General features: G+C 47.5%; 1 protein-coding gene across 4 annotated transcripts in view; it reads left to right on the forward strand.

The window, feature by feature from the left end:
- VPS13D (vacuolar protein sorting 13 homolog D) overlaps positions 1-12,007 on the forward strand; it is a 275,909-nt gene that overhangs the window by 219,879 nt on the left and 44,023 nt on the right. For all 4 annotated transcript variants that reach the window (XM_062190461.1, XM_062190458.1, XM_062190460.1 and 1 more), the window contains one exon: positions 4,067-4,262. In XM_062190461.1, coding sequence (XP_062046445.1) covers positions 4,067-4,262 — 196 coding nt within the window. The remainder of the gene's footprint in view (positions 1-4,066; positions 4,263-12,007) is intronic.

The following is a 12,007-nucleotide window of genomic DNA, read 5'->3' on the forward strand; positions in this document are numbered from 1 at the left end:
TTGCTCCAACTTGTTCTTTCATTTCTCTATTCTCCTCAAGGTAGGAAACTAATTCTATTATGAAGGAATCTGTAGGACGCACAATTTAATCTTTAGACCTTATAAAAGAGATGGCTAACATTTTTCTGTAATAGCATAGCCAAAATAAGAGCTTAAATTATAATCTCATAGCTGATGGCGAAGTAAACAGTAAGTAGATAAAACCTCCCTTTCAGACCAAAGAGAAAGAAAGTTTTAAAGTGAGAATATAATTTTCCTCATGGGCATTGTCTACCTTAGAAAAACTACTACAGAACATGCCTGTGACTATAGACTTGTAGTTCAGGCCACCGAAGATTAGAGATGGGACTTGGGCACTCCCTTGACTTGCATCCTCTGGTCTGCTTTAACAAAAACCAGGAGGAAAAGAAAGCTAGGCATCAGAAGCAATGGGTGGCAGGCCTATTAATGGCTGATCTGTACAGTGATCTGCCCTCAAGGAGACCCAACAGGCCAGTCCACTGCAGTGGCTTTCAATGTGGTAAGCCTGGGCTTCAGCAGAAGTCAACTTGTGAAGAGCCCTGGCAGCTCTGCCAAGAGTTGGATCACTGGAAATGGACCTGCCCTGGGGTCAAAGGATGCCCAGGTCAGAGCCACAGATCTTATTGGCTCTAAGCTGAAAAGCCCTTCACTCAGCCCAACTTCCAAAGTGACTACTGCAGCTGAGGGGACGGCCAAGTAGGGTCAGCAACATTGCAGGCAGAACTGTCAATTTCTTGTTAGAGATGCCCCCTGCCTTTACCTGGCCAGCTCTCCTCCCAGGCCAGCCAAGTAATGAAAGTCAACAGAGTGCCTTCCCCTAGGAGGTTCACACCTCCCTTAGGATGTACCCCATGTGAAGAGATAGATAGTCTGGGCCTCTTAACTTACAAGGCCTAAAGCCCAACAGATTATTATCAAGCCCCTTCTGTCAGGTTCTATTTGGCTTTTGTTCTTGAAGTAACATAAGGTGCGATCACCAGGACTCCATCTGAGATTCTGGGATTCAAGACTCTGCCTTCTGCCTACTTCTCGTTCCTTCCAAAGAAACTGAAATGTGAAATTGACTTCCAAGTTTTTTGTGGCCCAGATGTTTTTAATTCTTCTATAAATGTGCCTTCACCAGATTATAAAACCATGGGCCCAAGAGATAGAGGTGATGGCATGAACGTAGTCTGTCTCTGAATCTGTTTGAATTCCAACTTTTAATGTTCTAATTCTGCCTTGCATTTTTCTCAGCAAATTTTTGATGAAACATTCAAGGCCCTTGGAAATAGAAACACAGCCAATTTTTTTTTAAATAAATAAATTTTTTACAAAGATTGAATTTATTTAAGAGAGGGAGAGTTACAGACAGACAGAAAGGTCTTCCATTTGCTGGTTTACACCCCATATGGCTGCAACAGCAGGAGCTAGGCCAATCAGAAGCCAGGAGCCAGGAGCTTCTTCTGGGTCCGCAACATGGTGCAGGGGCCCAAGCGCTCGGGCCATCTTCCACTGCTTCCCCAGGCCATAGCAGAGAGCAATCCAACCACTGTACCGCTCGGGCCGTCTTCCACTGCTTTCCCAGGCCACAGCAGAGAGCAATCCAACCACTGTACCGCTCGGGCCGTCTTCCACTGCTTTCCCAGGCCACAGCAGAGAGCAATCCAACCACTGTACCCAACCATGTTGAGCTGTGTACTGCCCCCCAAGACCGGTCCCCAAGTCTTTGCTTACGTGCTGTTCTTCTGCCCTCCCCTCTGCCACACTTCCTCTTCTATCAAAATCTTATTCATGAAATTCACCTGGCTCTACTGTCACAGTTAGAATTTTCTTTTTAAGATTTATTTTATTTATTTGAATGGCAGAGTTAGAGAGATCGTCCATCCACCGCTTTGCTCCCCAAATGGCCGCAACAGCTGAAGCTGGGCCGGGCCAAAGCCAGGAGCTTGGAACTTCATCTATGTCTCCATGTGAATGGCAGGATCCCAACAATTTGAGCCATCTTTTGCTGCTTTTCCCAGGCACATTAGCAGGGAAATTCATTGGAAGTGGAGTAGACGGGACTCGAACCAATACTCATATGAGATGCCAGCATCACATGTGGTGGCTTAATCCACTGCACCACAATGCCAGCTCCTCGAGGTGGAATTCATGACAGTTAGAGCATGTGTGCTATTTCTGTGCTGTATATGTAGCCAGCTTGTTATGTCTTATTCTCAAAGAGATTGTGAGTGCCATGAAAGCAGAGAGACCTTTTTGTATTCATTTGTACTCATGACACCCGGCATATAGCTCAGGCTTAGCCATGATAGGAAACTGAGCTATCTGAACCAGACCTTTAGGGTGCAGTTGTCCTCACTCTTCAGTTCAGCACACCAGTGTGCTAAGAAAATGGGTGATGTTCAAGATTACAAAATCATGTCCAGTCAAGGGTCACTCAGATAATATGCACAGCCTCTCCAAGAGCCAGGTAGGCCAATCTGAGACAGAAACCAGTGGTCTCATCCAAACAGTATCCATTGAGCCCTGGACTGTATCAAACCAGTAGCCCAGAGTGAGATTCTTCCTTCAAGATGAAAAGGTCTTTAAAAGATAAAATTACTATAGTTTACTCAGTTCTTGGTTTAAAAACTGGGAGTCGGGCCAGCGCTGTGGCGTAGCAGGTTAAACCGCTGTCTACGGTACTGGCATCCCATATGGGCACCGGTTTGAGACCCAGCTGCTCCACTTCTGATCCAGCTCTCTGCTATGGCCTGGGAAAGCCGTGGAAGATGGCCCCAAGTCCTTGGGCCCCTGCACCCCTGTGGGAGACCCAGAAGAAGCTCCTGGCTTCAGATCAGCACAGCTCCTGCCATTGTGGCCAACTGGGGAGTGAACCAGCGGATGGGAGATTCACTCTCTCTTTCTCTCCCTCTCTCTCTGCCTTTCCTCTCTCTGTGTAACTCTGCCTTTCACATAAATAAATAAATCTTTAAAAAAAAAAAAAAAACCTGGGCATCATGCTTCGTTCTCCTGGGGGCTCCTGTTTGAGGCGGGTTCAGGAATGTTCCATCTCTCAGGTCCCAGTTTGAACTCCTATTCTGTGCAGGAACTTTGTTCAAAAGATTGGGAAAGGAACTTTGCCTCGCTGGAGCAAATCAGCCCAGAATCCAAAAGAAACACTATGAATTGTTAGTGCGTTCTCGCCCAACGAGCTTCCTCTACCAATTTGTCTCACTAGAGCTGAAGAGTCTAGAGAGCTTCCTCTCACCCCCACTGTCAGAGGGTGAGCGTCCTGTGAGTGTCCCTGGCACAGGTCCTGGAAACACTCCCTGGACAGGGCCTGCCTTCTTTCTGCCGTGCCTGTGACCTCTCTAGATTGTGCCAGCTTTTGGCCACTCCTGATGTTTCCAGCTGTTGCTGTCAGCTTTCAGAATGCTGGGAATGTGGTTTTGACCCAGGCTGGTCTTTTGAACTGACTCCATGGAGGGTCCTGGCTAGCACTGGCAGCTCTAGGGGGTGCCCTTCATGAAGGCTGCTTGTCTACTGTTTCTGCCCATCTCTGATTTAAGCCAAGAATGCAGTGGCTTATACCCTATTTCAGACACTTGGTATCTTGACCAATCACGTTGTTTGAAAACTGCAAGTGTATATTTAGTCATTGCCCTGCCTCATGTGGCTCTCAGCCTCTTTAGGCTTGCCCAGGAGCCCTGTTTTTAGTCTCCTGTTGATTGGATCCTGCTGTCTGCCTCCTCTCCCAGTTGTCCATATGCTGCCCAAGCTCTGGAGTTGAAAAATGGCCTCTACTAACCTCCCTCCCAACTTTTATTTGATTCTTTGATTTTTTTTTTTAATGGAACACACTTTACTTCTGACTACCATAGAATATATATATATCCTCTGACTCTGGACCTAATAAGCTGGATCCGCTGTCTGTGAATTGGCCTGTCTGTGACCTGTCTGGTACAGGTTAACAGAATACCCTTACGTTATCATTCCAGGTGCATGGGATTGAGGGATTTGACTGTAAATGCCTTTGCTTTGCCCGTGGCCAGGTTATGATAGCCCTTGTCTTTTTCACCAGGTATCATTGGTGGACTGACCAGTGTTATAACCTCAACAGTGGAAGGTGTGAAAACAGAAGGAGGTGTCAGCGGCTTCATATCTGGCTTTGGGAAAGGGCTCGTTGGCACTGTCACCAAACCAGTGGCGGGCGCCCTCGACTTTGCATCCGAAACAGCCCAGGCGGTGAGAGACACAGCCACGCTCAGTGGCCCCAGGTCAGTGGTCGTGGGGGGATGAGCTTTTGCAGTTTCCAGCCAAGTCTACTTCTCCTAACCTGTACTGATGTGTTTAATCCTACACTTAATGCCTTGGGTATATGACCTTTCATTTGAATACTTGTAATTCTGACCTACCTTTTACAAATACAGGAAAATGAAGCACAAGAACTTGGCACGAGTTTTTTCAAAGATGTATGTGTATTTGTAGGGATGTGTTACACTGTGTTGCTTTTCTTTGTTGGAGAGGTCAGAAATAGAATGACAGCATTGCAAGCCTCCCCTGTTCACCAAGTTGATTGGACCCCGGATGCCCATGAAAAAAAACAAGTCAGTTTGTGGGCTGGACGTTAGTTCTATCATCTCTGCAGTTGTGATTCATTCCGTGGAACTGTTTCCTTAGTTTTCCTTCCACTTGGAAGTGCCAGCAAGTCCCAACCCCATGAAAGAAAGACAGACTCCACCCCGCAGCAGGTCTGCGCTTCTGCTACAGGCAGTGCCTTTCCTTGACGCCCATGAGATGGGAAATCAGAGACAACCTTTGTGGCTGTAAACCCCACAAAACCCAGCCACCTCAACTCAGCTGTTCATGTTAGTGGCTTGTTTAACCTCTCATCTCCAGAGTGACTAACTGGGGGATCCCTATCAACAAAGGGTACAGTGAATGTTACAGTTCCCAGGCATGCTGGACTCCACTTAAGCCCAGCAGGTCTCTGCCGCTGCCTGCATAGCAGATGTCTCCTGAGTGAATTGATGTGCCCTGCTGAGTACCCAGAGCTGGCCATGACCACTCCCTATCACTCCTTCAGTTAAGAGCTGGAGTAAACTGTCCCCAGTTAAAATGAAGTCACTTGTCTGTCACCAGGACACCTTCCTCATGAGCCATTATTGCAGCAGGGGACATGGCTACATTTGTACACTGGAATCATATACAGTGTTCCGCCAGAATGTCTTCCATCTGGAAGCAGCTGCTGTTTTGAGAAAGGACCTGCAGAGCGTGCGTGAGTTACGTTCTATTCTCAGCTGTGAAGCTGAAACAGCCCTGGAGTGTATTTTGAAGCATTTGTGAAGTTGTGAGGAGGGGCGGCCAGCAGGGAGGCTCCAGAGGATTCTGATTAGGTTGTCCTCTGCTGCTGCCAGTGCCAGAAGTTCACCTCCAGTGTTTCGTTAAGACAGTAAGACCCTGCAAAGTACTAGTAAAGCCAGAGACTCCACAAGAATCCCTCCAGGACCATGCTGCCTCTTAAAGTCCCCAGATGGGCAAGGGATTGGCTGATTTGTTACAGAAGGGGGTAAAGCGTATATATTACACATGTTGATGATGATTTTTGCTGTACAGTGTAATATTGGTGAAAAATCACTTGAATGTTGTACATTGGGTTTGGAAGTCTTGGTGAGTTTTACATTCTTTTTAACAACTCAAGTGAGGTAGTGATGGTTGCTAGGGAAGGAAAGTTGTTCTGATCATCTTTATCGGTTGTCCAGTATTGCCATAGAAGGTTTGGCTGTCAGCAAGTACATATTTGCTGTTCATTCATTTCCAGGCAGTAAATCTTGACTGAAACTTCCCTATGGACTCAGGGTTAGGAATGTAAGAAAGCGAGACTCTCCCTAACTTCAGAGAGCGTATGATCAAGCAGGGCCACATGCATAAATACTCACGGAAATAGTGATTACTGAAACGGTGGCGAGTGACGAGATTCGTGGGCTGCTGTCAGATGGTGTAGTTAGAGGAGGTGAAGAGGAGAGGGAGGTGGGCTAACCTAGGGGTCAGTGGGGTCCAGACAGACTTTTCTAGGCAAGCGATAGTTCAGATGAAGCCTGACATACAAGGAAGGATTGGCTACGGGAAGAGAAGAGAACATCGCATTCTGGGTAAAAGGGAGTGATGAGAATGGAGCTCCTGGCTGAGGGCTGGGCACTGTCTAGGGGCCTTCACATGCACAGTCTCTGACCCTTCTGCTTTATCACCAACGAGGGCAGAAGAGTTCAGGGAAATGGCATGGCTCAGAGTGGGTGTTTGGTGCAGCAAATCATGTGCCCCTGGGGTGCCCGCTTCCCATGTGGGAGCGCCTGGGTTTGAGTGTGCCTCTGCTTCTGATCCTAACTTCTGATATGCACCCTGGGAGGCAGCAGGTGATGGCTCAAGTACTTGGATCCATCCACACATGTGGGAGACCCAGATTGAATTCCAGGCTCCTGGCTTCAGCCTGGTCTAGCCCTGACTATTATAGGTATTTGGGAAGTGCATGAGTAGATGAAAGATCGTCTCTTTGTCTCTTTCTCTCTTTGCCTTTCAAATAAATAAATAAAAAGAAATTGCATGGCCACACGGATGGCCAGAAGTAGCAGAAACAGACTCAGACCCAGCCCACTTCCTGACTCCGAGCCCAGCAGCCCTGGGCTACACTGCCCTGCCTCGGCCTAGCCCTTGTATCAGGTTCAGTTAGTGCCAAGGTGTGGCAGTCTACCCAGTTCCTTCCCTCTGACCACAGCATCTACTTCTATTGTGACCACTTTACTCATGACGCTGACCCCTGACATTCAGCTGCCTTGACTCCTCCCACTTGTTCCCACAGCATCATGGGAATCTCAGCAGCAGAGACCTGGGCCCTTTGGAGGTGCTTTTCTTCCAGCCATACCCAGTGGAGACACTGAGGAGTCACTGGTCGTTCTTCATCACAGCCCACCCAAGTCTCAACATGTCCATATAGACAAGGCACTCAAGATGCAGAGCTGTGTGGCTCACAGAAAAGCAAATAGCAGTTAGGCAGTCAAGCTGAATGTTAACTGCAAGTTTCTGGGAACAGCTGTCTGCCTAACCACTCACACTTCCTAGAAGCACAATCTACAGCGGAGTGGCACAGTGGGTTAAGCAGCTGCTTGCAGTGCCGCGTCCCGTATGGGTGCCAGTTCAAGTCACGGCTCCTCCACATCCAATCCAGTAGTTTGCTGGTGTACCTGGGAAAGCAGCAGAAGATAGTCCAGGTGCCTAGGTCCTTGCACCCACATGAGAGACCCAGAGGAAGCTCCTGGCTCCTGGCTTTGGTCTGTCCCAGCACTGGCTGTTGGAGCCATTTGGGCAGTAAACCAGCAAATGGAAGACTTTCTCTCTCCACCTCTGCCTCTTTCTGTCTGTAACTCCGCCTTTCAAATAAATAAACAAATCTTTTTTAAAAAAATCTACACTGGTAAGTGAGGAATAGCCAGGTAGTCGTGGTTCTGGACATAGAAGCTCAAAGGAGGGGTTGCGAAGCTTCCATGTCATCTCGCCATCGCTGGGAGTGCCGTGAAGAAGTCACCAGACGCCTGTGAGGCACGTGCTAGACCCGTGCTATCTGGGGACCTCAGTAGAGCCCAGTGTCCTTCATTGCCCTGAGAAAACATTACAGCTTCTTCTGAAAGGGGAGGGGTAGCCCTCGCACCATCTCAGTCCATTTGTCCAGGTGTAAAGTGAGCGGCCATGTGTTAGTGAGAAAGGAGCACCTGGCTTGGAAAATACTTCTGATCAGCTTTGAGTCTTTGATAATCTCTTATTCTATCTAAGCCTCGGTTTTTTCATTTAAAAACTGGGGCTAAATACACTTGTTACACATTTTTTATTTTTTTTTTGTGCCTCTCTGCGGTTTGAAGCCCAGCCAGAGTGATTTTAATATAGGAGCTATGGAAAACTGTAAACATGCTGGGCGATAGTTTTCCAGTCATATAGAAGTGCAGAGACTCTTGCAGGTGAAGGGCTTCAGTGGCCCCAGGGTTGATTCTGATGACACTGCGATCTCTTAGGGCCACACTGGTTCTACCCAAGGGAGAAATCACCCTGGCTTCTCGGAAGTGAGTTACAGCCATCTCCAGCCATCCCAGTTGATTGAACAGGATCCAGGGGTGTTACTCAGGGTTTTTCCCCACTGTTTAGACAACAGGGACTAACAAATGATTTGAAGGGATTAGAAGTGAGATTCTGACCGGGGACTGACCTGAGCCCAGGGACCGAGCCAGGAATAGAGCCCAAGAGCCCACGAGTTCTGCCTCTGAGTCTGCACTTGGAAGAGACTTTCTGCTTCCTTTGTAATATTTCATCCAAGTGAAGGCTTAGATCTTAGAATCTGTGTTTTAAATGACCCAAATTTTAAGCAGATGATAGCAAAGTGAGCCATAAAACTGTGAAAGAATACTCCTTCCAGTAATCCATCTGAGAAGGAGCCTTACAGGAAACACTGGCTCTTGTTTGTGTTTATTTGAACATGATTTTATTTATAGGGAACCCCCCTCCTTATGTTCTTTTAGATTAAAATACTTCCAAGATCCTCTCCTCGTTGGAGCATGTGGACATTCCAATAAGACAGCCACCTAAGTCTCCGCCGAAATGTCCACACAGTCGAATAGTTCTTGAGAAGGCAGGTGGGGGAGGGGACAGAGAGGGCGGAGGACAGCAGAGCCTTTGGCCTCAGCATGAATGTTGTGGACCAATATCCCCCGCTGCATTTGTTAACTGTACAAGTATGTGTGGTTTGGAACTGAAATCGGAAGCTTTTCCAAGGCAGCGTTCTGCTGGCTCGGGCTGCCTCTTCTGGTCTACGTGTAGTGGGCCACATGTGTCTGTTCCCAAGTACAGTTTCTGAAAATGGCACCGATGCAGTCATGCTCAGGGTGCCACTGAAGCCACGGGGAAAAGCCTGCTGCCCCTGAGCCAGAGCAGGCCACAGCTGGGCACCCAGCCATGTGCAAGCCCAGTTCTCTGCGAGTGTGGTGGTCCCAGTGGTGCTATTTGAAGAGACTTCAGTAGGGAGCTGCAGAGACGCAGGAGCAGCCATATCCCGAGAGAAGACAATGAGGCCTTTGAAAAGAGAGGCGTATCTGGCTCTGGCTGGCCGTGTGCTTGTTTCCCTGAATGCCATCCCCCATAGACTTCGGGGTACATGACATCCTAGGAAAGTAGCAGATGAAGATTTATGAAGCTGAGCCCCGAGGTTTCTTCCAAAATATTTCTTCAACTGTTTAGGCAAGACCCAAATAGGCAGGGAGAAGTGGGAGTTGGCAGAACTTGAAATATTCAAACTAATTTACCAAAGCTCAGGAGTGTAGGAGCTTATCTCATTATTTAAGTTAGATAAGAAGGAAGGGGGAATTTGAAGGATAATGATAGATCAGTGTTTAAGAATATGGCGGTCAGGACTGATAATGTTCTGCAGTCCCAGAGCCCTTATATTGTACATGTGGATGGAAATTCCAGTTGCTCTGAAAGCTTTTGAGTAACCTTTGGGTTGGTTTCACTTAGAAAAGATTTATGGTGGGCATATTTGACTTTTTCAGTAAAAACACTCCCAAGATACCACCCCAAGTTTGTTAAAGACACTTTTCCATTAATGACCTTTTAGGTGTGAAATTGAAATGGATTTTCTTAAGGGAAAGCCCTTTTTTGTTGGAGTGTTTGCACCTTGCCCGTGACTCTCCAGGATAGAAGGGTTAAGACCCTCCTGGCCCCCCAGAGCCGAGTGTCAGGTTGGCCAGAGCAGAGAAAAGCCAGCCGAGAGAGCTGAGGAAGGAGCCCCACCTGCTCCTTCATTCTGGTTTGGCAATGCTGCTTTAATTCTTGTGCCCTGGAAGCGGCCATTTGTTACGTTTGGTATTCTACACAGCACATCAGGCAGAAGTGCTCAACTGAGCTCTCGGGGAACTTCTAAAAGGTAAAAGGAAAAAGAAAACCAGTACAAGTGAGACTGCTGCTAGAACACAGCAGTGCTATCAAGCTTCTCCTACCAGTGTTCCACCCGCAGCAGAGGGTGGACTGGCAGCCCACGGATCTGAGAGCAGAGCAAGTCCAGCATGTCTTTGAAACTTCCTGTTTTGTCTTAAACTGTAAGTGATTTTTATATTTTATTCTGTATTTGTTTTAATAAACCATTTTAAATGCTACCCATAAAATGAACCCTTCAGAAAAATGTGCCGTGTCACCCTGTGGTTCTCTAAATGCTGTCCTGTTTTAATGCTGTGTCCTCGCACCGCGTGAGCTCCTCAGACACACTGCTTCAGGGATCGGCCTTCAGACGCGCTGAGGAGCTGGAGGTCAGCACAGGTCTGACTGAGGCTCTGACCTCTTAGGCAAATCCGTCTCCGGGGTGTGAGCTGATGTGTCAGTTTCATCATGAGAAAGAATTGGGTTTCAGTTAAACTGAGAAGTGACTGCCGTGCCCCCTGAAGGGAAGGGGCTGTCACATGTCTTCCGTTGTCCAAGGGTGACGCTGGACGTGTTGGCAGCCACTGTCATCTGCTCCCCTCGCGCGGGCATGGATAGGGTGAGCCGTGTGTCTCCCGACTTCCTGATCTTCCCAGAGAGTACTTGACAGTGGAGGAGCATGTTCTCGTTCCTCACTGTCTGAGCAAGCCCAGAAGGGGAAACAACGTGCAATCCATGTTAACGCTATCTGCTGTCTCTGAAATGATGGGATAAGATTTTGTAAGTTAAAATGTCCCTCCCAGAAACTTCCTCTTCTGAGCAGGCCTCCTCCTTCACGCTGAGCACCAAGCACAGCACTGCTCTTTCCCTCAAAGCCCCCACCATTGCCTTCTTCCCTGTAACCTAACTGTGGAAAGCGCAGATCTGCTGGGGAAAGAAAAGTCCGTGTGTTCAGGCGCACGCATATTTGAGAAAAGCCTCCCCATTTCTGAAATCCTGTGACTCATTTGTATGCAAAATTGTTTGTTAGGGGGAAGAACCCACTTTTTGGTCATGGCAGTTATAGTCATTTCCAGAAAGGAGAGCCTCTGATGATCTAACTTTTGCCGTTGTTGGCGTGCATAGACGGCTGACTTCATGGAAACGGCACAGCCTTTCCCATGTAAAATAAACTGGATTTGAGCATGTACATCTTTATTTATTTATTTGAGAGGTAGAGTTACAGACGGTGAGAGGAAGAGACAGAGAAAGGTCTTCCATCTGCTGGTTCACTCCCCAAATATCCGCAACGGCCAGAGCTGCGCCGATCCAAAGCCAAGAGCCAGGAGTTTCTTCCCGGGCTCCTATGTGGGTGCAAGGGCCCAAGCACTTGGGCCATCCTCCACTGCTTTCCCAGGCCATAGCAGAGAGCTGGATTGGAAGAGGAGCGGCTGGGATTAGAACCAGTGCCCACATGGGATGCTGGCACTGCAGGCGGAGGATTAACCTACTGTGCCACGGCGCCAGCCCTGAACATGTTCATCTTTAAAGTCCTGTCTAGCTGGTCCCTGTGCAAAGAAAACAGAGTGCAAACTGCAGTTGCTTTCTGATTTTGGCTTCTTCTGTTTGGAACATTAAATAACCCAGCCATCATAAATCATTATAAACCCGTTGTTCAGTGATTTTCATTTTTAAAACTCTAGGGTAACACCTAATTATAATATATAATGTGTGCATTTGAGATTTTTGTTTTGAACTTCAAGAAAAACAGAAAAATTCCCTTATTTTTTCCTGAGGTATTTGTATTTTGTGCATTAGAAGAGTGAAGAGCCACTTACTATTGGTGGAACTTCTCTGCAAAGGCATTGGATTTGCTTATTTTTCTGTTTTGATGATTATCCTCTGTTTTTCTTAGTTTTCTGTTACAGAATCATCCATCTTTGCCGAGAGATGCAATTGGAATCTTCTTTAAAAAGAAGATCCAGATCTGAGTGCAAACCCCATGCTCCCAGGGAGCTTTAGACTCTGAGGTGCACAGCACCGACGCCCTGCCGTGAGCTAGCAGGGGGTTAAAGACTTGCTGTGGGGTTAC

The sequence above is a fragment of the Lepus europaeus genome, chromosome 5 (assembly GCF_033115175.1).
Source record: "Lepus europaeus isolate LE1 chromosome 5, mLepTim1.pri, whole genome shotgun sequence".
NCBI classification, from domain to species: Eukaryota; Metazoa; Chordata; class Mammalia; order Lagomorpha; family Leporidae; genus Lepus; species Lepus europaeus.